Raw genomic sequence first — 25879 nt, 5'->3', positions numbered from 1 at the left:
AAAATATTTTGTCTTTTTAAAAAAGAAGCCCCCTACAAAGACAAATGGTCAAGGCCACAAATAATTCAAGCTAAAGTATTCCAATGGAAAGCAGGGGTCTAGAGATCAGCTTCAGGGACTCTGAGGCTTTCTAAAGTTGAACAACATTTACTGTATGTGTTTTTAAAGAGAAAAGGACCAAACAGGTTTTCTCAGATTCTCAAAGGAGCCCTTGACCTAATGAAGATTAAGCAGCAAGATAAAGGAACTCAGGAGACAGAATCCTACCCGGCATACCACAAACCAGCTGGTTCACTTTGGGCAAGTCCCCATGGCTCCTGGAATCTTGTCTGAAATATGAGGAGGCTGGACTCGTTTAGTAGCGTTCCTGTTGTTTGTTTCTTTTAGCAGTGGAACGTCTTTCACCAAAGAAAACATGTCAAAGTAGTCAAAGCAAAGATGCTCTGGATAAAAGGGGTGGCAGGAGCCCTGTTCACGCCTCCTGTGCCCTCACCGCCCCCACTTCATGCGCCCCTCCACGCCAACCGCCTCCCAGGCAGCTCTAAGAATCCCAGTTTAATCACTGGTCCAGTGCTCCCGGAGGTCCTTCTGAATCTGATGGTGATACATGTCAGTGTTTATATTCAATGACCACATACACTGGGCAAATCTGGGGAACACAGCCCTATTTAAATGATCAATGTTAACATCACCAAAAACAAGGCAAACTGGCAGCAGGTGCCTCCTGACTGTAATGCAGGAGGCTTCACTTGCATAGTATTCCTGCCAGAAAATTTGATCCTACTGAACAGGAAGCATCAGGAGGCCAAAGTGGCCTCCACTCTAAAAGTGTCAAAGTCCTGAAAACAAAGAAGTGTCCAGATTAAAGGCGACCAGAGAGACATGCCAAGTGAATAGAATACAGGATCCTGGGTGAGGAAAAAGAGATACTATAAAGTGACAGAAGTGGGTAACGGTATTCTCCCCACATTACATTTCCTGACTTTAACACTGTAACACAGTTACTTTAGGCAGTGTCCTTAGGACACACTGAATGGTCGTGATGGCTGTGATTTTCTTTCAAATGGTTCAGCTAAAAAAAAAGAACAAAAAACCATTGAGTATATCATAGGGAAAGAGCAAACAAATATGGAAAAATTCTTGACTCTAAATGAAAGGCAGATGAGAGCTGTATTTTTCTTACAACTTTTCTGCAGGTTTGAAATTTTCTTCAAAATTAAGTCTAAAAAAATCTCCACATGCAAGGCACTGTGGGAGACAGAAACATGGCTCAGACAATGGATGCTGTCCTCTAAGATTAAAAGAGGACAGATAAATACATTTTTTTTTTTTGTTAAGTCACTAAGTTGCGTCCGACTCTTTGCAACTCCATGAAGGGTAGCACTCCAGGTTTCCCTGTCCTTCACTATCTCCTGGAGTTTGCTCGAACTCATTTCTGTTGAGTCAGATAAATAAGTTCAAGTAAAATGAGACGTTGTCAAGTGATATGGAAAGATACAGGTAAAGCGCTAAGGCAGTTCAGGGAGGGCAGAGGTCACTCAAAGATGGAAAAAGGGAAAGATTCCACAGGAGAGGTTAAGTTCCTTATTTCTTAATTGGTTTAATCTTGGCTTCCTCATCTATAAAATGAAAATAACGTTCTTAATTCAGTAGAGTTGACAAATGAATAATGTGTGATGTTTCTGGCACAGTGCCAGGCATGTAATTAACAGTCAATGTTAGCAGCTCTTACTGGAGAAGGCAATGGTACCCCACTCCAGTACTCTTGCCTGGAAAATCCTACAGATGGAGAAGCCTGGTAGGCTGCAATCCATGGGGTCACTAAGAGTCGGACACAACTGAGCGACTTCACTTTCACTTTTCACTTTCACTTTTCACTTTCACTTTTCACTTTCATGTATTGGAGAAGGAAATGGCAACCCACTCCAGTGTTCTTGCCTGGAGAATCCCAGGGACGGGGGAGCCCAGTGGGCTGCTGTCTATGGGGTCGCACAGAGTCAGACACGACTGAAGAGACTTAAGCAGCAGCAGTAGTAGCAGATCTTACTATTATAACTACTGTGTCAACCCTCAGCCTTAGCTTGGATCCAGACATGTGATGACTGAGCAGGAGTATAACATTGAGGGCAGAGGGAACAATAGAAGCAAAGGCACAAGGTAGGAAAACAGCAGATATTTGCTTTGGCTGGAGTGTGAAATATACGAAGGGAAACAGAGTCTGTGGTCAGATCTGAGATGCTTAAATGCCAGCGTAGGAAGTCTGGATTTAACTGTATGGACAAGGTGTAGGGTGTCATGGAAAGTGTCCAGGCTTTCAGACAGTATAATCTGGCAAGAGATTATAAAGTGAATAAAGAAGAGGCTGACCAGATTCCATGAGGACAAAGAGCATGGGAGGTGGTCAGCCAGGGAGGAAAATATTTTTAGGACAAAGTGACACAGATGGAGTGCACTCAGCAAATCCCACAGCAAAGACAATCTTCTTCACTCCTCAGCATCCTCTGCTATTAACTCCTGATAGTGAGATGCCTGGGCTCAGCTCCTTCCTCTGCTAAGTGAGCCATCCCTGTGGAAGGCTGAAAAGGAGAGGCTAACGATTCAGTGATTCAATGACTTCTCTTTTCTGTTTTCCCTAGAACTAGTAAACTACAAAGGGATTAAGGAGAAAGAGGCTGGGCCAAGAATAACAAGGCCAAGGCTCCTTTAACAAAGTTGCCTCTGCCAGCCAGAGGCGTGGGAAGGGGACAAGAATACGTGAAAGAGGTTGGAACACACAAGGCAAGAGGATGATGACAGTCTCAATTTTTATTATTTTTATTTCAGTAACCAGAGATCTTACCTGGAAATCTTAGCAACTTGATTCTACTCATAAAAATGGAATGTCCTAAAATGAATTACAATTTAATGATTTATGGAGCTGAAAATGAGTGGGACAAGATTTCCGGTTTCTTTGGCTAGGCCCCTGACCCAGGAAAGCTGCCTGCGTGAGATCCGCAGGCTAAAAGGTATGAGAGGGGCTCATTTCCAGCTCTTTTCCAGTAATCACCGACCTCTGCGACCTGCTGTCAGCTCTGTGTCTGCCCCATGCTTATCTTCTATGTAAACCATATTTTTTCTCCTCCCTCTGGATCGGCCCTCAACTTCAAAGGAACCCAAACTTACCTCAACCCTATCTAGGTCCATGTCCTACAACTAAAATCTAGTCCATCAGCTCAATCATTCTCAGGAGAACACCATCTCCCTACACTCCTTTATAACTGCCACCTCCACTCCATTAATTGCCCTTCTTGACCTACAGTGACCATTGAAAAATTAAATCCTGTACAGTAGAACCCAACAGGCACCAAGCCCAGTATTACAGGTCCTACTTAAAACACAGATGCGGATTGTCCCAACACTCTTTGCACATTGGAAACATCTGGAGAGCACTATAAAAATACTGATTCTATCACCCCAGACCAGTTATTTAAAATTCTCTGGGAGACGACAAGATCAGTGTATTTGATATCTGTAAAATTCATAGGGAGAAAAAAGTCTGTAAGGAGAGAAGAAAGAAAAAGTAGGAAAGAGCAAATGGGAGACTTGAATTCTAGAATGTATTGGGTTGGTCAAAAGTTCATTTGGATTTTTCTATAACACCTTATGGAAAACCTCCAAAGAACTTTTTGGCCAAGAAAACAGTAACAAATAATGAAAATAAAGATATCCAACAACATTACAAATAAAGACCTGAGACACATCTGTCGCCTGGCTTTTAATATAACCTAATTTCCAAAAGTCTTTTCACAAATAATCTTAAGGGTAGGCAAGTCTAGACAAGTTTCTATTCAAGGGAAAGAAAACAGGGTAAAAAAAAAAAAAAAAGACTTGAAATGGGCCATGAGATTAGTCTTCAGTTTTCTGACAGGTAGCGAGATTGCCATCTTAAACAACAAAACAGGGGAAAGGCATATTATATACATGTTATTCTCCAGACTCAAGCCAAAGTCAGTAACATGTTCTCTATGATGTAATCCATTTCAGACACAAAGTGGTGTGAGTTCTGAAAACACCCCTAGGAAAACTGACCTTGAATGCTATTGGCCTTCACAAGATGGGCACAGTCCATCAGCACCTCCTTTGGAATATCTTCTATTTTCTCTCCCTGAAACACAAAAATAAACCAAATGGCCCACCACCTTGTTTCTGAGCAATAATGGAGCACTTTTATAGGGCTTTGCTACCTTACTAGGCACAATTTTACTAAAAGCAAGGGGATCTTCAACTGTATTTCAAGACACTGAAAAATAAAGTCAATTATGGAAATGTTTAAGAAAAGGCAGTAATATGGAAAATACTAATACTTAATAGGTAAATAAAAAACAGGGTATGAAAATAAAACCACCAAAATATTAAGCGTTTTTATGTCTGAGTAATTTTTTCCTTCTTTCTTCTCATTCATAATTTTAGAAACCTTGTGGAAAAGTGGTGTCTGTTTTTGGAATGGGAAGATTTCTTAGCTGAGGTCCCTAAAACCTCCCTTTCAAGAGACATCCCTCTCAAGGGCTTCCCCAATGGCTCAGACAGTAAAGAACCTGCCTGCAATCCAGAAGACCTGGGTTCAATCCCTGGGTTGGGAAGATCCCTGGAGAAGAGAATAGCAACCCACTCCAGTATTCTTGCCTGAAGAATCCCATTGGCAGAGGAGCCTGGCGCACTACAGTCCATGGAGTCACAAAGAGTCAGACATGACTGAGAGACTAAAACACACACACACACATGAGGCATCTTACAGTTTTGGGTCTCAAATCATCTGGTAGGTCATCTACCCTCAGCTTTAGTCAGGAACCAAGCTCCTGGTGTGTTACATATAACCTTCCACCGTAAGGGAGAAAAAAATATCGATTCATTCACTTTACAGATACAGTATCAAAGTCAAAGCTGAATAGCAAAACCATTCCAAAAGAACAAAAATATGTCAGAGGCAAGAGCTAGTGGAAATCAGCTCAGCACTGGCTGTTAGGCATGGGATTACAGAAGCACTTCTGTCCAGGTGTGAAATGTTTTATCTACCTAACTATTTGAAAAATTAAGTTTGTTCTATTTTTTTTTCCCCTTAATGTTTCAAAATGGGAATCTCTCAAACACCTAAATTTTGACTAAAAAATAAGTGATTTAAGTGTAACTACTTAAACCCTATCTCATCCTGTGAATAGACTTATTCACTTAAATACAGGATTCTGAATTTACCAACTTGATTAACACAATGTCATCATCATGAATATCAACCACTACACTAGGCTACAATATAGTGATGGTGATGCCGTCAGGGGCTTCTAACATTCACAGACGCTGACTGACCCTATACTAAACACATCAAATGAATAATAAAGAACAAATTAGGAACCGCTTTAGGAATATTCACTCTTTGAATGGTAGGAGCACTAAGTAAACAGACATATGAAATGGATAGTATTATTATGCTCACCTTACCAATGAAAAAATGAAGCTTAGTGAGGTTCAGTAACTGGGCCAAGATCCTCCATGTCTTGTGAATGTCAGAGCTGAGGGATGAACCCAGGATTAAAGTCATGCTCTAACAACTGGCCCCAGAGTACGGTGCTTATGGAGTTTTTGTGGAAATGTTATCTTGGCCCTTAATATCAGGTTATGTACCAATGGTCCTTCTTACTACCTAAAGCTATTGCTATTCCTGAAGCAATCCCCTCTTCTTGTTTTGCTATTTCTAATAATATGAGCAGACCAAATAAAATAAAATCATTTGGCTTAGTATTATGCATTAAGTCAGAGTAAACAAAACGCATGGGGAGTCTAAGGTAAAGGCCAGAATTTTGACTGTAGGCTTTGTGCCATCTGTGTTAATGAGATAAGAAACCTCTTGATAAGTGAGACTTTTCTATAGGTTTTCAAAAAATCAAAGAAGTGTAGAAAAAAAGCCAAACACTTGACGAATATCCATAAGCTTTAAAGCCTGGGTTGAATTCACCTGAAATTGACAAAAAAAAAAGAAGAAGAAACACACATAGCACTAAGCAAGTGCCAGGCACTATTAGAAATGTTTTAGTTGGGACCTCCCTGGTGGTCCAGTGGTTAAGACTCTGAGCTCTGAATGCAGGGAGCAAGGGTTCAATCCCTGATCAGGGAACTAAGATCTTGCACGGTGCAGCAAAAAAAAAAAAAAAAAAAAAAAACCACAAAACTTCAGTCATGCTAGCTCATTTAATCCTTACAATGACCCAGTGAGTCAGGGGCTGTGAGCTCCCTTTTACAGAGGAAACTGGCACAGCTGAATAACTTGCTCAGAGGTGCACAGCTGGTATGAGCACAGCCAGGATTTGAAGCCAGCAGTCCAACTCCAGAGTCTAGGTTCTGAATTATTTAGTCTCACTGCATCTCCAACGCTTACTTGGTACCTACTAATTAATACAAAGGGCTACAACCTTTACTTTTTCCAGTAGTCATGTATGGATGTGAGAGCTGGACTATAAAGAAAGCTGAGCACTGAAGAATTGATGCTTTTGAACTGTGGTGTTGGAGAAAACTCTTGAGAGTCCCTTGGACTGCAAGGAGATCCAACCAGTCCATCCTGAAAGAAATCAGTTCTGAATGTTCATTGGAAGGACTGATGCTGAAGCAGAAACTCAGACCCTGATGCTGGGAAAGACTGAAGGCAGGAGGAGAAGGGGATGACAGAGGATGAGATGGTTGGATGGCATCACCAACTCAATGGACATGAGTTTGAGTACACTCCGGGAGTTGGTGATGGACAGGGAGGCCTGGCATGCTGCAGTCCATGGGGTCGCAAAGAGTCGGACATGACTGAGCAACTGAACTGAACTGATGGCCTTTACTGCAGGACATCAACCAGGCAGAAGTTCCTTTAGGAGCACAGATTTTTATTGAGCACAGTTAAGGGATTCCAAAAGAAAATGAAATGGAACTCCTGTTCAGACAAGTACTAACTGGTGGTAAGGTGAACTTGGGACTATCACCATTATTTCCATTTTCTGACACAGCAGAATCCAAAGGAAAAAACTTAATCTGAACCAAAAGGAAAGTTGGGAACACCATTCTTTATTTTCTCTAAACTTAAAATAGTTTCAGAATGGCAAGAAGTTGCCTAGGAAAATTCAGAATTTTGTTCCAGCACAGAGTTCACAAACTTTTTTTTTTTCTTTTTTACAATACAGTTCTCAAAAACACAAGCAGAATAAGTAAAGGTGGGGTAGCATGTTTTATCTTGTTAGTACACTGAGAAGTAAATATTATCAGCATAATGAAATCATTTTTTTTTAAATTAAAAATAGTCAAAAGGTTGCTCTTAAGTTATAAAACCCCAAAACGTTTTTGGAAAACCTATACATATCAGGTAGCATTTTAAATAAGCACAATATTTTCAAAGGGAAATCTGGCATAAAAGGAGTTACTAAAATGTTTATATCTTTTGACCCAATAATACGCTTAAAAAAAATCAAAAGAAGAAAAGGAAATAGTTCATAAAAAACATTTCTTGTTGGGGTTTCATAATACTGAATGCTGTAAACAACTTATATTCTGACAGGGAGCTTTCAAATTAACTGTGGCATACTGTCAACTCGAAGCAGCCAGTCAAAACAATAAATATAAAAATAACATGGTCACGTAATACAATCAACGAGGGGATGCCAAGGAGGAATGCAGACTGAGACGAGAGAATCTAAGTGCACAAAAAATGTCACTGCAAGGCATCGCAGAGAAAGCAGCTTACAAGTAACTTTGAAAAACAGCATTTTGAATGGAAACTGTAAGGCAGAACCAAAAATAATTGCACATAAACACTGTACTCTAGTTGACAAAGTTGTTTCTTATGGGTATACAGGTCACCAAATCTGAAACCACTTCCACATAGACTGGATTCAAATAAGCAAATGATGGTGGGAGCCAGGTCTCCTTTCCCATTGTCTAAGAATGAAGTAATAACAGATGAGCAAGGAAGGAAGGTGAGAAAGGCCCCCACAGTAATGGATTCACCAGAGACATCAGTAGGAGCTCATGTTTCGCTTACTGTAGGTACAGAAACAATTATTTACACAAATTACTAACATGGGTTAATATATATGCTGCTGCTAAGTCGCTTCAGTCATGTCCGACTCTGTGCAACCCCATAGACGGCAACCCACCAGGCTCCCCCGTCCCTGGGATTCTCCAGGCAAGAACACTGGAGTGGGTTGCCATTAATATATATATATACACATATTTCCTAGCTCTGTCACATGAGAGGGCCTAGAAGCAATGACACTCCAGTAGCAATGAGCACTCCCAGAGTCCAGGTCTTGGTTTCTAAATACCATTTCTCAATAAAAGGAACCAAGGTTCTTTGGAGAAATGGCTGATTCTAGGGCTGGAGCAGGGAAAATAATGAGCCTGGAGCATCTAGGAAAGTCAGAAAGTAAGGAAGGACTCTAAAACCAAAACGACAGGAGCATGTCAGAGGAACACAGGAGCTGAGGTGGAAGAGTCAAAAAGCAGGGACGATTTTAGCCATAAAATGCCACAGTCCATACTGATATAAGTAAATGAATACATTAAATACATGCGGGAGAAGAGACGAATCTTTACAGAAGAATTCCAAACAATACATGCAAATACTCCCTACTCTAGGACGTGGGACTTAGTTCTATCCTCTCCCTGCTTGAGTACAGGATGGACTTATGGCTTGCTTCCAAATAATGAAGTATGAAAATGGGGAGAAATACAACTCTCTGGTGGAAAAACCCGGCAACCATTACCCTGGCCAGAAGACCAAGGTTAACAACATTAGTGCTAAGTCCTGTGAATAGACATACCCCTGACATGATGGGATAAGAGCGCTCCACCTCTGTGCTACTTTTTCCCTAAACCCGTAACTCCAGTCTAGTCATGAGAAAAACCCATACTGAGTGCCATTCCATAAACTACCTGAGCGGTATTTCTCAAACTGTCAAGGTCATGACAAAAAGAGAAAGAGTAAGAAGCTGTCACAGACCAGAGACTAGGCAGATGCGACAACTAAAATGCAGTGTGGGATCCTGGACCAGATACTGGAACAGAAAAAGCACGTTAATGGAAAAACTGTAGAAATCGAAGCAGAGCCCAGAGGTTAGTGACCAGTGCTGCACCCGTGGCTCCATAGTTCTGACAAACCTACCATGGTAATGTAAGATGTTAGCAGTGGGGAAAACTGGGCATGGCGTGTACAGGAACTCGTACTACCTCTGCGACTTTTCTATAAATCTAAAATCATCCCAAAATAAATATCAGTTCAGTTTAGTTCAGTCACTCAGTCGTGTCTGACTCTTTGTGACCCCATGAATCACAGCATGCCAGGCCTCCCTGTCCATCACCAACTCCACATAACAATTATCTATACCTTATGATTCAACTATACAAAATACATGGATATAAAGACAGATTAGAAAAACAGTTTTATGTGACTAGAGAACATGGAATCTTTTCCCTTTACTATGATAATGCTGTTTTAAACCTCCTGAAGAAGCCCCGGGTAACAGGTACATGTGCCCTTGGTGAGACAGGAGAATCACCAGTCTGAGAAAGAGGAACCACAATGTGATCTCCCCAGAAGAAGACAGGAAGTCCGGGAGTGTCAACTGAAATGACAGGGAGAGAGCAGAGGTGACACACAGCACACCTCAGCTGGCGGGACGAGACAGTGCTTCTAGCTGGAAAACGTGTGCTGTGCTCCCCTTCCAAACCTCAAGTTACCAGATTTGCCCTTAGTGATTTCCTAGGTGAGGGGAAGACATCTCTTCATCAGCTAATTTGTAGACTTTTGTACATATTTATTACTCTAAGCAATTTATTTTCAAAAAAAAAAAAGGACAGAGGACAAGACAGGATGCTTATCACTAAAGAAAAAAATTTTGAATCCACGTTTAAATCCAGTTACCTTATGCAATCGAAGGTACACATGAGCCGAAGAGAGTTTGTCCACATGAAACCTACAAAGAATGAAAACCACTTTTAGCAAGAGGTACAAGACACCCATCTCCTCATGCCACCTGTGTTGAAAGCACTCCAGGCCAAAAATGTGAATTCAGTTGCCTACTGCATGCTGAGCACCATGGTGAGCAGAAAACACAGCCAACCACCTCCGAAGGGCTCACTTTCAACCAGGAGAGGTGAGAAAAACATGGAGAGTTCTGCAGCTGTGCAAGACTAAGTGCCAAAATGAGTACAGGAGGTGACGAACATTAAATGCCCAGGAAGTGTGATTTTTCAGGTGAGAAGGAGCTATCAGTGACCAAGTGAGAAAGAGCTATCAGTGACCCAAGGATTCACTGATGAACTGAGATTTGGAGGGTCCCAGGCTGAAGCATGGGATGTATACAAACATGGGAAAGGAATTTGAGGAGGGAAGAGAAGGGAATGAAAGAAGTCATCAAGACTCCAGGGCTGCAAGCCTGGGAAAGCTGCAGGACCACTGACAGACACATCTTACAGCTGCAGAGGGAGCCAGCTGGGAAAGATGACAGGTCTGGTTTGGGACATCCTGAGTTTCAAGCAATGGCAAAACAATCCAAAGAGGATGTCAATCAGAGACAGAAGAGTCAAGTAAGGACTGAAGCAGTAAATGGACCCTTTAGGGGTCAGACTAGCAATTCATCCAGCAACTATACTCCAGTAAAAATTAATTTTAAAAGAAAAAACAAAACTAAAAAAACTCCAAAACCCAATTCACTTAGCCTTACATCTAACAATGACACTAACACTCGATTCCTGGGAAAGCATGGTGATTGCCCTTTATGATGTTGTCCTAAAAGTATTAGAAAGCCCTCTTACTCCCAAAGTCCTGCATTTACCTTTCATTAAGGTTCTATCTTTCATTAATTTAATTAAATCTTTTTAAAATGTCCTTTTTTCACCTAACCCAACATTTGGGGATTTTAAGTTATTCACCTTTAGAAATCACCAAATGAGGTGGATATCTCTTCCCAACACCCAAAGATGACTTCAGAATGCTAGCAAACAATGGTAACACACAGCTGTCACTCCTGATTCTGTTAACTTCAGTCTTCTCTTCCTTAGTCCTTTCAAGACTGAAGAATGTTTAATAAAATTTTAAGGGAACAACATCACAGCCCATTATATATTTCTCTAGATAATTTATTAGTATTAAAGAATTTTTTAGAACTGAAAATGGTTACACATTTATACCCACTCCAAGATGTAGACAGTGTGATTCTATTTAAAGGTCAAGATTATGCTGTTTGTAATGCCCTCTTTAAAAAGGTTAAGCATCTTGCTAGTGACTTTGAATACAAAAAAGTTTTACACGTTTTTTGGCAGTCTATGATGACTCTAGGTTTTACTCCTCACAAATACTGACAGCCAGAAATGAACATAACATCTTGGTTTATTTTTCTTCTTCAGGTTCATTTATTCATTTGCATTCTCATGTAAGAGATTCCTACTGATTTTCTTCTGCTCGGCACTGTCCAGCCAGAAAATAAGCTTCTTGAAAATCTAGAAATTATATCTTACTACCCTGTTTTAGGATGTTAGAAAAATACCCCATTCATAAGCAAGCTCAATTGAGAAAACTTCTCCCATTCCAATTTAAAGTTCTCTATTTACAACAACTCTTTTCTACATACCCATAGTAGCTTGACTGTATTCTCACTTCCCTTACAGGTCCCTGATGTGGAATTTTGTCAGTAGAAATACATATATAGTTCAACATACATATATACTGGGTTCATACACAGGCAGGCAAAGTACTAAAACACACACAGCAATACCACTGCTCATCTACCTGAACTTCAGGCTTATAGGTACACCTCTACAAAGGACAGGGGAAATGTACAGATATTCAGGGCTTTGGTTGAAGTGTAAAACAAACAAAAACGTCAGCTCTGTAAACTATTTGGAGCAAGCTTCCTTAACAAACGTCCCAAATGCTCACTCCAAGTTTAAATTACGCCCACTAGTTCCCTAGTTCTCTCTCTTCCACTTACTTTCCTCTCCCTGCTTAATCACTGAATACAGAGACTAGAAACTTGAATATATGAGCATCCCTGACCTGAGACTGTAGAGATGCAGAGCACCCAAAGTTGGGTAATTTTACTTCTTCAAGTGGGGTCTCTGGATATATTACTCATTCTTGCCTGGAGAATCCCAGGGACGGGGGAGCCTGGTGGGCTGCCATCTATGGGGTTGCACAGAGTCGGACACAACTGAAGTGACTTAGCAGTAGCAGTAGCAGGGAGTCTGGAGGCAGTAAACGCACACTTTTTCTATTTTCCTTTGTTTAAAAAGAATTTAGGGACTTCCATGATGGACTTCTGTGGTAAGACTCTGCACTTCCAATACAGGGGGTGCAGGTTTGATTCCTGGTTGGGGAGCTGAGATTCCACATGCCTCACGGCCAAAAAAAACAGAAACATAAAACAGAAGCCATATTTCAACAAATTCAATAAAGACTTTAAAAAATGAGTTTAGTTCCATTCTCATTTAATCCTAGAAAAATTCTTTGCTTCCAAGCACTGTAGGAGGTTTCCTAGTATAAACTCAGATGTTGACATTCCCAGAGGTTCAGTTCCAGAGTCTACATCAAGGTGACCCAGGTTGAAAATCTGCCCTGGAATGCAGATTAACTCATTCATTTTTTGTATGCCTCAGAACGTTTCCAGGATTAATGGTTTATGAACTGGAACAGGTCTTGAAATTTAGGGCTATGCCAGCTCACATCAGACCTCAAATAGCTTCTGGAAATACTAGTCAATCACTTCCAACAAGACATTAAATCTCAAGATTATTAATATTAAGAGTGTTGACATGGGTATCAGGCATCTGTAGACACCAGTTCAGTAAGTGCACTCCGGGAGATGTAGGCTGAATGTTGGAAATTTCTCTTCCACTTACTTTTTTTCTTTTAATGTCAGGTAAAAGGCTATTGTGAATTGCCTCTCATAGTGCATCTGAATATGTAATCATTTCTCTGCAGGTATGTCTGCCCCAAACCTTACAGCAGGTAACTACATAACATATATAATCATTCTTATCTCTTGCGTGACAGATCTGGAGATCTCTGGGGCTTCAGTGTGGTGGTCTCAGCCACCTACTCTGAGGAGACACACAGGCAGTAAAAGTAAGCCTATGTTCTGAAGACCTTTTCAGTCAGGCCTGAGGTCCATCTCTGAGGCCTCCTTCCCAGTTAACGTGGTACTTATAAGTGAAGGGAGCTGGTGGTCAGCTTTTTACCACTGAACAGTCATAAACAAATGGCAAACCATGAGTTGTAGTTTTAATCACAGGAGTCAGGTGGTTGGCCAAGTCTCAGAAAGTAAATAACGATCTGTAAACAGCAGAACCAAAATTTGTTACCTACCAAATGTCTTCAGGCCAGCCATACTTTATCAGATCTTCATCTGCAGAGACAGAAGAGAACAAAGTAAAAACAAATAAGCAACAAGATACACTGTTCAGTACAGAGAAATACAGCTGTAATAACTTTAAATTTTATTACTTTGTAAGAACTTTAAATGGAGTACAATCTATAAAAATACCTAATCACTATGTTGTACATATGAAACGAATATAATATTTATTTTTAAAATTTTAATTCAGTTTTAAAATTATTCTTTGGTTCTTTTTTTTTTTTGGCTATACCATACAGCTTTCAGGATCTTAGTTCCCCAACCAGCGACTGACCCCAGGCTCTGGCAATGAAAGTGCTGAGTCCTGACCCTGGACTGCCAGGGAATTCCCTTAAGTAGTATTTTAAATCAACTATACTTCAATAAAAAATAAATAATTTTTAAATAAAACAAAAACTGTTCAAAAAAATTTTTTTTAATTTTCCATCATCAAAGCCTTTTTGAATTACTCTTTTCTTCATTAAGAGAGAGAAAAAGTTTTGTGGAAAAGACTGGTATTTTTTTCCCTTCCCAACTTACAGTAAACTTTAGCATATTTCACTTAACCTTCTTTTTTTAAAAACACTTTTAACAGGTTTTACAATTGAACAATTACAATCATGAAGCATTTGTTCAAAAGGTGAAGTGAACAAAGGTGAAGTATTTGTTTAAACTGTATGCTTTTTTTTTTTTTTTTAGCCACACCACATGGCTTGTGGGATCTCAGTTCCCCAACCAGGGATTGAACCCTGGGCCACAGCAGAAAGTGCAGAGACCTAACCAATGGACTGGCAGGGAATTCCCATGTGTGTATATTTTATTTCAATATATACCTCCAGTGAATCATATCAATAATTAGTAACTAACTGTGTTTAATACAGAAGCATTACTTGGTATTGATATTAGATAAAAAGATAAAAAAAGGTAAACAAAGCGATTCACATATGATGATTTAAAATGTACTCAAGTACAATCTACCTAACTTGAATGAGGTATTTATCGTCCAGAAAAGCAAAAAGATGCTAGAGTACCCTCTCGGATGAGGGCACTTTAAGCAAATGCATACACCTTGAGTTTTCTGAAGAGTTTTCTACAAGTGCAAGTAAAAAGTTGAGCAAACCTCCAAGAAATAATCAGAAAGATGAGAAAAAGGAAATTATAAAAACTTCTTTTCATTTGGGCAATGTCTGGCTCCCTGGTGACACCTGCTGGCTAATAAAGAACACATCAGAAAGCTTTTTTTATTGAAAGAAAACTGTCCAACTTAAAATTCCTTTTTGTTCCATCCAGTCCTTTGTCAGAAGTCAGCAAGACTATTAGAAGTAAATGTGATGTGCTAGGCACCGTAGAGAACATAGCACCTGAAAAACGTGATACCATTTTAACAGCAGACTAGGAGAGTGCGTGACTCTAAAAGTACCTGGGGAAAAAATGTCCTACACGACAGGTTTTTTTCCTACATATACTTTAACAACAGTGAAATACCACTCCAATGGGGTCTGGGTAGAATCTAAATTTACATCCGGAGGTGTAAACTCTGTATCTAGATTTATATCTATAGAAAGAAATTCCTACAACTGAGGTTTAAAGGATTCCACAATCTAGCCAGTCCACTTTAACCCACTCCTCTAAGAAGCCTTCTTGGCTCTCCCTGATCACATTTACTCTCTGTATGTCTGCTGTTAATATTATCTCATTTTGCATTGCTTTTGTTTAACAGACTTTATTTTTCAGAGCAGTTTTAGGTTCACAGAAAAACTGACCCCTATTCTGGTCCCACCCCTTCATGGCAAACAGATGGGAAAAAGGTGGAAACAGTAACAGATGTTATTTTCTTGGACTCCAAAATCACTGTGGACAGTGACTGCCGTCATGAAATTAAAAGATGCTTGCTCCTTGGAAGAAAAACTATGACAAACTTAGCATATTAAAAAGCAGACACATTACTTTGCCAATAAAGGTCTGTATAATCAAAGCTAGGGTTTTTCCAGTAGTCACATACGGATGTGAGAGTTGGACCATAAAGGCTGAGTGCGGAAGAATCAATGCTTTCAAACTGTGGTGCTGGACAAGACTCTTGGAGAGTCCCTTGGACTGCAAGGAGATCAAACCAGTCAATTCTAAAGGAAATCAACCCTGAATAATTGTTGGAAGGACAGATGCTGAAGCTGAAGCTCCAATACACTGGCCACCTGATGTGAAGAGTCAACTTATCAGAAAAGACCCTGATGCTGGGAAAGCTTGAGGGCAGAAGGAGAAGAGGGCAACAGAGGATGAGATGGTTGGATGGCATCACCGACTCAATGAACATGAGTTTCAGCAAACTCCGGGAGATATACCTGTGCCTTATTGCTCAGTGTAATATAGGGAGGTATCAGCAGCATCCTCAGTTACGTTCATCAGGAGGATGCTATGAGAAAATTTACCCAGGACATTCATGGATTACAAGGAGAAATATAAAACTCAAGTTTTAATACACTGCACACTGCTTTTCCATTAAGTCACACCCAGAGTCAATGGCATAAATTCATTATAAGGAAAAACTGTTTAAAAATGAGTTATGCTATACGGTTTTTTTCTCTTGGCTAGGATGTGATAGTCTTGCTTACACTGAGTCTGCTTATGATTATAGCAGGGTTCAAAACAGTTGTATAGATCTGATTTATAATTATATTGTTATATAACTATCACATCATCATAATTATAATGTTATATACATTTTATGTGATAGATGTGTCTGTGTGTGTGTATATATATATAAAAAGATATAGATATATGTGTGAGAGTGGTCAAGAAAGCTTCAAAACACTGTTCACATTTCAACTCAAAAAGAACCATCTTCTGCCTCAAAAAAACCAAGATATGTTTCTCAAATGAGGTAAAAATGTACAGAAAAAGATCTTTGCAAAAGTCTAAGCCACAGATTATTTTTATTTGATGAAAACTAGCAAAGGTTAACTTCTGATTCCTATCACCCATAAATCAAATGATACCGCAAAACTATGTAAGTTCCTAATCAGCAACAAATGGTCTAATTCTCTCAATTATCACTTGATACAACTACATTATAAGAAAATTAATCATTTGGAATTCCTTCTAATGGGTTATAGTAGTTAACTAAAAACTCATCCAACAAACCATGGAGAGAATAGGCAATTAACACTTACCTGCTGGAAATTTCAAAATCAAATGCTTTTGAAAACTTACTTTCATATTTATCCTTTCCCATGTAAATAGTGTAAGCAGACGAGTTAACTAAGACAAAACAAAAATAAGACATAGTTAGATAACATCATTACAGACACACCTATTTGGTGGGAAAAACAAGGGACAAATGCTTATGATGGGTTGGCAAAACATGGCTGGTAGGCCAAATCCAGCCTTGTTTTTGGACAGCCCTTGAGCTCATAATGATTCTTACATTTTTAAAGGGTTGAAAGAAGCAAAATGAAGAAGAATAAGCTAGAGAGACCGTATGTGGCTCACAAAGTCTAAAATACTGACAATCTGTAAAACGTTGACCAATCCTCTTAAAAATGGCTGCTTTCCTACTTTCTCAGGGAGGTAGCACAATGCAATTCTAGTTCCATCATCTACTTTTGCTTTCTTCAAAATATATATATATATGTACTTTTTTTTTTTTTTCCAAAAAACCACCCAAACTCATCACCTCAACCATTTAAAAATAGGTTCCAATACTTAGGTAAGGTTTATCTTCCATGATTTGATTTAGTTGCATTCCAGGGGTGCTGCAAATCATACCTGGCTCCCTACCACATTCAGGGGCAACATGGCTCTCAAGCTTCTTCTCATCAGTGACACTGAACCCTGTTTATAGAATCACCTAATTTTGCTCCAGCTCCACTTAAGACCAACCAAATCCAAATCTCTGGGGATTGGTTTTTTTTTTTTTTTTAAAGATCTCTTTTTATAGTGATTTCTAATGTGAAATCAGTGTTAACTCCTACCCTAAATCAAACTGGATATTCCGGGTATGGCTTACCTTAGAAATGACATTGGCTTTCCTGAGCTAGTGTGTTTTGCTGTGGGCTCCTCCATCTGCCATCAGTTAGGTTTTGAAATCCTAACGGGGTCCTGAGTTTCTGAGCTAGTCTACCAAAATCTGTTAGACCCCATTTGGATCTAGAGTCCTGAATTAACAGCCACTGGGTCTCTGTCTACAAAGCCTGGCTGACAGGTGTTAAGGTTGGGCTAGGTGGTCTGCTGGTTGTCGCTCCAGAGCTGGAACTACTCCATTAAGTGGACCTCTGAACTCTCATTTGTAGATTCGTAAATTCAGGGTTGCCTGTACTTTCCAAATGAAAAGCTCCTTAAATGATCAAGCATAGTTGCCCTTCTTGGGAACAGAAGACTCCCAATTCCTTTAGTGAGCAGTTATGATGACTACCATCCATAAGTACTTGGAAGTAGTTGAGAGAAGTCTGAAAGGAGAGAATGTTTGTATTGACTAGTTGACAGATCTGTCTATAATTAAGTATTATATTATCCTGATAAGCCCTTTGCACAGCTTTGGACAAATACCAACTGCAGGACAACTAAAAAGTGTTTCAGATGTTCACTTGGGGCGCTGTTATATTTGTACACCCTTTTGATCCTATAATGTCACCACCAAGAGTACATACCCTACTGATTAACACTTCACCAAGCAATGAAGCTCTTCATACAAACTGAACAGGCGTTAATTAAGAATATAGAACACATAAACAAAATGCCATGGATCCATTAAAAATAAAAAGTAGGTGAATAACTAGCAGAACAGTATTTCTGTGTTATCTATAAACAGTAAGATTCAATATGTAAAAAAAAATAATAATTGTACATATAAACATGCTTACCTATGTTTCTAATACACACACCCATTTTCTTTATACTATGGAAGGATACATATATATTTAACTGTTAACAGTGACCTTACCTACTTGCTTACAAAATATATAGATGGTTTTTGTAATCAGAAAAAAAGGTGTTGTTTTTTTTTTTAATGATTGAAGTAAACAAAGCTGTCTCTGCAGGGCAAGCTAGCTAAGCTTCTGCCAAGAGAATGACAGATAATGGATGGCGGACCTATAAAATGAGGTGGTTAATAACATAACTGCTACAACCCCAAACTGAGGGGCATTCTACAGAATAATTTTTCAACAGACAGTGTCATGAGAGACAAAGACTGAACAATTGCTCCAGATCAGAAGACTCCAGAGAGCAATGAATGACAACAGAATGCAACAATTGATTTGCAGGTTTCTTTTGTGATAAGTTCATTACTAGGACTCTGATGAAAACTGGATATAAGTTGCTGACTAGGTAATAGTATCACTGCAATGTTAATTTCCTAATTTGGATAGTGAACAATGCCTTCTGATAACAGAATATTCTTGATTTTAAGAAAAATACCCTGAGGTATTTAGGGGTAAGACACAACTTACAGATGGTTCAGGAAAAAAAAAAAAAAACCTGTGAGTGTGTTTGTGTGTGTGCAGAGAGACAGAGTGGGGCAAAGGGAGATGGAAAACGTGGAAAAAGAAGAAGGGAAAAGGAGATAAGGCATATGTGGTAAAAATGTTAGAATTTGGGGAATCTGAGAGAAGGCTATAAAGGAAATCTTTTAATATTCCTGTAACTTTTCCAAAAGACTGAAATGTCAAAATAGAAAATAAATTTTTTTTAAAAAGAAGCATGACTTCTGAGTAAGAAGTCTGAATTAAGCTCTCCTCCGTGGCTTCCCTGATAGCTCAGTTGGTAAAGAATCCACCTGTAATGCAGGAGACCCCTGTTCGATTCCTGGGTTGGGAAGACCTCCTGGAGAAGGGATAGGCTACCAGTATTCTTGGGCTTCTCTTGTGGCTTAGCTGGTAAAGAATCTGCTTGTAATGTGGGAGACCTGGGTTCAATCCCTGGGTTGGGAAGATCCCCCGAAGAAGGGAAAGGCTACCCACTCCAGTATTCTGGCCTGGAGAATTTCATGGGCTGTATAGTCCACGGGGTCACAAAGAGTCAGACATGACTGAGCAACTTTCCCTTTCCATGTTAGAGGGATAAAGGAAGAGTAAACTGAATTATTCTAGTACTCTTGTAACTCTCACCCAAATAATGTAATTAGTAAGAGAACTAGTTGTCTTGAAGACTCCTGACTCAGGTGTAGCAATCAACCCAACTTTTGAGGTGTTGTGATAATTTCATAATTTACAGAACCGTCTATATTGAGAAGGACACTGGTAAAAGGTACTAAAAACATATGTGAACTTAACATGCTTAATGCACTAATGTGCAGGAATCCATAAATCAGACGGTCTTGAATTTGACACTGAAAATACAGCAAGGTTATTGTTTTCTTAATCTATTATGGGAGCATGAAAGAATAAGCAGATTTTAATCAGAGATACTAATTTTAAAAGAGAAGGCAAAAATTTTCTACTGCGATTTCCAGCCCACTTTTTTTTTTTTTAAAGGGGGGTTTTATTGCAGTAAACCATCAGTTGGTTGAAAAGCTTATCTATCTATCTATCTGAAGTCATTTCCTGAAGATTCTGTATGTTCAAATTGTTTTCCATACTGGAATATGTAAAAAATTTTACTACTATATTACTCTGCAATTTTAAAAGCTGCACAATCGTAGATTTATTAGACCTAAGAGGCCAAATATTTTTCCAACAGGAAGCAGTTCTGATGCTGCAATGGAAGCCAATGAGAAAAAAATGACCCACAAATCAACTGAAGCCCTCTACTCTATTAGGGGCATCTCCATATATATGACTGGCACTCAAAGAATTTAGAATTGCTTTAAGGAGAATAACGTAGCCTGTGTAAAACACATTTAGTACCTATACGCCTTGCCTCGGGCTTCCCAGGTGGCTCAGTAAAGAACCTGCCTGCAATGCAGGAGACATTGACCCCTGGGTCAGTGAAGATCCCCTGGAGAAGGAAATGGCAACTGACCCCAGTATTCTTGCCTGGGAAGAAGAGCCTGGCAGGCTACAGTCCACAGAGTCTCAAAGAGTCAGACAGGAGTTAGCAACTAAAGAAGGACAACAACATGCCCTGCCTATATTTGTCATTCCATTGTTGGACTTGTATGGATAACTATGTTGTCAAGGACTCTTGTGAGTGGAGAAGCTACAAAAAGACGCTTCTGTTATATTATGACAGAGGGGCAGAACAGGACAGACAGCAGATAAAAATGCAATTAGGAGCTTAGAATGATTTTTCAGGCTAGTTTGAATTTTGTTTCTAGTAATTTTAATAATATGGATAAGAAAAAACTAAGTCCACGGAAACAGAGAAATGGCTAATAGCACACTGTGGAAGCCTAAACTAGTGAGAAAAATGAGATGTGACAGTGTGACGGAGTAGCAGAGGAGGGCTCTGTGAGTTACAACTTTCCTGGGCTTCAACTTGCTCATCTCTAAAGAGCAAGTGCCACCCTGTTCAAACCCACATAACCACTATTGCTAGTTTCACTTAAATTTCACCTTTAACAAGTAGGCAGAGAGTAGCAATAGAATAGAGTGTGCCAGAAGTCAAAAAATAGCATTCATTTATTCAGTAAGTATTTATTGAGTTCCTATTAAGAGCCAGGCACTATGCTAGCGGAACAAGGAGAGCCTGTACCTGCCTTCAACGGGCTTACACTCTATCTCAAGCAGACAAAAGTTTAACATCATATGTTAAGTGCAATGCTGAACGTATACATTGTGTTAAGGGGATTCCCCCAAGAGATATACCTAAGCAATCCTGGGGTGGGAACAAGGAAAGAAAGGCATTTGGAAAAGATAGGCGAGGGCTGTCTCTGGGGAGGAGCAGCTAGCTAGGGGGTTGATTTAAGGCAAAGAGAAAAATATAAGTAGAGAAACGAAGACACCGCAGTTCCTGGGGACTAAACACACCCTTTTCTTGCCTGCCAAAGACAAATCAGAAACTATCATGTCACTTTTCAAAATCTGGGACATTAACTCTGCCCAATGAGTGTATGTCTCGCCACTCCAGTCTTTCGGTAGCATCCAAACCCAATAACCCTTTCCTGGAAGGGTAAGGCGCCCTTTCTGTAAGGCAGAGTTGTTGGCAGGTGTCTCCTTTCTTACCAGAGAGCAGCAAGATTAAATGTTACGGGGGTGGGTGGGGAAGAGAAGACTTCACGATGGTAGTGTGAATAAGTCCACAAACTGCCTGATTTCAGGTAGCGACAGGTCTTTCTGAAGGGAAAAGGGAAACCGACCGGAGGCAAAGAGAGCACTGGGGATGGACCCTCTACGCTCCCTCCCCCCAAACCAGGCACTGACGAGGAGGCACACTGGGAGGACTGGGACGGACACGGTGGAGAGACCATCAGGACGAGGGAAGAGGCACTCACTGCCGAGAAGGCACTTAAGGACCAGGCTAGCGGTGGCCTCGAGGTCCGGCTTCGGAGCCCCACAGTCGAGATAGGGACCCGGAAGGTCTCGGCGACCACTCACCGCTACTACTGGTGAAGTAGAACACCATGATGCCAGCGGCGGTGGGACAACTACAGCGCCCAGCAGCAGTACTCAAACTTGGAAGCTCAGGATACCGGAAGCGCGGAGGCCGCGTTCCCCGGAACTGCTCCACGCACTTCCGGCTGACGTCGGGTCGCGTCATAACGCCTGTCGCCGGCGCCATCTCCAATTCTGCGGAGGAGGCGGTGTCGGCGCCCTCGGAACTCTATTTGGGGGTCAAAGGGAAGAGGATGGAGGCAGGAGCATTGGTGGGTGGAAAACGATGCGGGGAACTATCTTAAGAGAGAAATGCCACTGCCTGGCTTTATTTTTAGAACCTCCACCCTGTGGGCTATCAGGTTGGTTTCATTTGCCGCTTTTCACCCGCATCTGGGCTCCCCGAAAGTAGAAACCTTGTGCCTTCTTCACGGCTACGCTTTCACTGAACTAATCACGGTACTTGGAACTTAGTATAGAAGCTCATTAAATTTTAAATGAACCCAAATTCCTCCACTATTTTCATTCTAGCTCCATCACTTGTTGGGCACTTTCGGTTGCTGCACTTAGCTGCAAAATGAGTATGAATGGAGCGGTTAATAAACAGGTTATTTTGCCAAGGGTAAGTAAGTTAATAGGTATAAAAGGTTTAGGACGTGGTGAACACTCCAGAATTAAAGATAGTTTCACCGGAGGCAGTATGCCTCTCTGCGTTTGGACTCGTACTGTTCCACCTTTAAATCCAAGATCTGCCATCTGTTACCTAGGAGGCTGAGGGAACCTCACATCTTCAGCTGTAAAGTGGGAATGATCTGACTCAGTTCCCATCAGCATTTCGCTTTAACCTGATTATTTCTATTATCTTCTTATGTGAAGTTAAGCGCATCACTTAACTGAATTTTTTAGAACTAAGAAATGTGCCAGAGAGTGTACTAGGAGGTGGTACACAAAATAACGTAGCTAATAACAAACGAGTGCTTTAGGAACTTTTGGGCTTTCCAAAGGAAGAATCTACACTGTCCTATGAATAATAATTGTTTTCAGGCCCTCAGTTTTATTCTCTATAAAATGGGAATGATGGTACATATCCCATAGGCTGTGGTGAATGAAATAAAATACTAAAACATTCATGAATACCTGGCATGTCGATGTTACTGCCGTGATTTAATTTTTTATTTAACTTGAAAAAAAAATTTTTTTAATTGCTTCACCTAACATCACTGCTGCTGCTGCTGCTGCTGCTAAGTCACCTCAGTCGTGTGCGACTCTGTGCAACCCCATAGACGGCAGCCCACCGGGCTCCCCGGTCCCTGGGATTCTCCAGGCAAGAACACTGGAGTGGGTTGCGATTTCCTTCTCCGATGCGTGAAAGTGAAGTTGCCCAGTCGTGTCCGACCCTCAGCGACCCCACGGACTGCAGCCTTCCAGGCTCCTCCGTCCATGGGATTTTCCAGGCAAGAATACTGGAGTGGGGCGCCATTGTCTTCTCCCCTAACACCACTAGGGAAAAAAAAAAAGTAACCGTAGCTCAGTCGGTAAAGAATCTGCCTGCAATGAAGGAGACCTGGGTTGGATTCCTGGGTCGGGAAGATCCCCTGCAGAAGGAAATGACAAGCCACTCCAGTATTCTTGCCTGGAGAATCCCATGGACAGAGGAGCCTGGCAGGCTACAGTCCATCGGGTTCCAAGAGTCGGATACGACTTAGCGACTGATCGCCAACATTATAGCTTCAAATGTGAAAAGTAACTTGAGAATCTTCAGTTCAGTTTAGTCGCTCAGTCGTGTCCGACTCTTTGCGACCCCATGAATCGCAGCACACCAGGCCTCCCTGTCCATCCTGGAGTTCACTCAGACTCACGTCCATCGAGTCAGTGATGCCATCCAGCCATCTCATCCTCTGTCGTCCCCTTCTCCTCCTGCACCCAATCCCTCCCAGCATCAGAGTCTTTTCCAATGAGTTAACTCTTCACATGAGGTGGCCAAAGTACTGGAGTTTCAGCTTTAGCATCATTCCTTCTAAAGAAATGCCAGGGCTGATCTCCTTCAGAATGGACTGGTTGGATCTCCTTGCAGTCCAAGGGACTCTCAAGAGTCTTCTCCAACACCACAGTCCAAAAGCATCAATTCTTCGGTGCTCAGTCTTCTTCACAGTCCAACTCTCACATCCATACATGACCACAGGAAAAACCATAGCCTTGACTAGACTGACCTTTGTTGGCAAAGTAATGTCTCTGCTTTTGAATATGCTATCTAGGTTGGTCATAACTTTGCTTCCAAGGAGTAAGCTTAGGCTGCTATTAAAAAAAAAATCTTACAGCAAGTGACCTCAATATGTCCAGTACCAGAGAACGCCTTCATTCTACGGAAAACTACAACTCCCAGAATGCACCTAGGTAAGGCCTCCCGACAGGAGCCCGGCGCTGCCCAAGGGGTTCTGGAAGACGTGGTTTCCACCAGGGGAGAGGTTTCAGTCTTGCAAGGGCGGGAGACTCTTGGAGACCACCTCCTAAGAGGCGGGGCAAGCGCTGGTGCACAACCAATCGTCGAGCCTGCCCTTGGAGAAGCTGGGAAGCGGCGAATCGGAACGCAGCGGTTTCCGCCTGGACTGGCGCGCGAGAATTTGAATACAGTGGGGGACCACGGGCTCGGCTGAGGAGAGGTCGCCTGTCTGAGGTGCTACCAGGTAAGTGCTGCGTGGGGCCGAGGCGTGATGTGGAAGAACCAGGGGATCAGGAGGTTCTGTGGAACGTGGGGATGAATGTCAAAGGAAGAGAGCTTTTGCTCGGTGCTTGGCGCGTTCTAGGCTGGAGACCAGAGCGAGGAGCTGGTGTACGCGCTTCCAGGTCTCCTGGTTTCCATCTTTCTGACGCTGAGTTTTCTCGCCCTTTTGCCCTGACAGCGTGTGGGGACAGGGTCGCTTTTCTCTCCTGTCTTTCCTTATTCAGCCTCAGAAAGATCTTTAAAGCTGCAGCTCGACACGAATTTCCAGAGACTCAGGTCTTTCTGTATAACTTGAAAGTTATGCTTGTGTATTAAAAATACACTTGATCCGAAAGGAAGGGGAAGGGAAAATTTATTGAGCAACATACCATCTGCTCGAGAGTTAACATGCGTCATTGTGTTTATTACTCGCAGCCTTAGGAGGTCAGAGTATTTTGTAAATAAGAAAACAAGCGGCTCCTCAGCTAATAAAATGTGAGAGAATTATGCTTCCCTGTTTTCTTGCTGGCTTCTGATGAAAAAGTTAGAGATGGTCTCTGCCTTCATTGTACCTGCAGCCTGTAGGGAAAGACCGTCAAGCCAAAGACGAGAAGAGAAAATACGCAAAATGGATACCAAGGAAGTGCAGGGTGGATTGGAAGCCTAGGGCTAGAGCATCTAACAGCAGGAGGGCTTTTGGGATTTGGGGGGAGGCGGGTGGTGAGGGCTATGGGAAGGACAGCTGCCCAGGATATAGAGTGATTAAACCTGAGATGAATTCATCAGGCTGTTGAAGTCGGGAAAGTGTGTCCTGAAATGGGGTAAAATCCTTCCTCTTTGGTAGGACCATTTTCCAGCTTGAAATTTGTACTGTTCCTTCTTAAATTAAATTGTACTGTCTCTGCTTAATTAGTGGAGGGGCTTCCCTGGTGGCTCAGACGGTAAAGCGTCTGCCTACAGTGCCGGAGACCCGGTTTCAATCCCTGGGTGGGGAAGATCTCCTGGAGAAGGAAATGGCAACCCACTCCAGTATTCTTGCCTGGAAAATCCCATGGATGGAGGAACCTGGTAGGCTACAGTCCATGGGGTCGCAAAGAGTTGGACACTACTGAGAGACTTCACTTTCTTTGTGAGGTAGTGTTTTGTTTTTGTTTTTTTTCCCTTCATGCTTTAAACCTTTATCAAAGTAATTTGCTTTAAAAAAAAAAAAACAACTTTTTTTTTATCTTAATGGACCATCACCCATCTGAGAACTGTTTCAGTATTATAAATCATAGTTTTGATATAGCAGTTTTTATACACATTGGATTTATTTGGTT

General features: G+C 41.1%; 2 protein-coding genes across 14 annotated transcripts in view; one reads left to right on the top strand and one right to left on the bottom strand.

Annotated features, from left to right (window-relative positions):
- Positions 1–21966, bottom strand: part of CCDC25 (coiled-coil domain containing 25) — a 33219-nt gene extending 11253 nt beyond the window's left edge. For 2 of the 8 annotated variants that reach the window (XM_086414869.1, XM_086414866.1), the window contains exons 1-6: positions 21863–21966; positions 16602–16649; positions 13367–13415; positions 10478–10528; positions 9926–9977; positions 4069–4144 (exon numbers count right to left, since the gene is read on the bottom strand). In XM_086414869.1, the coding sequence (XP_086270995.1) occupies positions 4069–4144; positions 9926–9977; positions 10478–10528; positions 13367–13415; positions 16602–16649; positions 21863–21890 (304 nt within the window). In that variant the 5' untranslated portion in view covers positions 21891–21966. The remainder of the gene's footprint in view (positions 1–4068; positions 4145–9925; positions 9978–10477; positions 10529–13366; positions 13416–16601; positions 16650–21862) is intronic. The other 6 variants (XM_086414872.1, XM_086414867.1, XM_086414873.1 and 3 more) reach the window with 3 other exon arrangements.
- An 84-nt stretch (positions 21967–22050) lies between these two features.
- Positions 22051–25879, top strand: part of ESCO2 (establishment of sister chromatid cohesion N-acetyltransferase 2) — a 30548-nt gene continuing 26719 nt past the window's right edge. Inside the window, exon 1 of one of the 6 annotated variants that reach the window (XM_086414864.1) lies at positions 22051–24543. The gene's annotated coding sequence lies outside the window, so the exon portion shown is untranslated. The other 5 variants (XM_086414863.1, XM_086414865.1, XM_086414862.1 and 2 more) reach the window with 5 other exon arrangements.

Source organism: Bos grunniens, chromosome 8 (assembly GCF_055505025.1).
Source record: "Bos grunniens cultivar Pamir isolate PY7600 chromosome 8, Bosgru_T2T1.0, whole genome shotgun sequence".
In the NCBI taxonomy this organism is placed as follows: Eukaryota; Metazoa; Chordata; class Mammalia; order Artiodactyla; family Bovidae; genus Bos; species Bos grunniens.
This window is presented reverse-complemented; position numbering and strand designations above follow the sequence as displayed.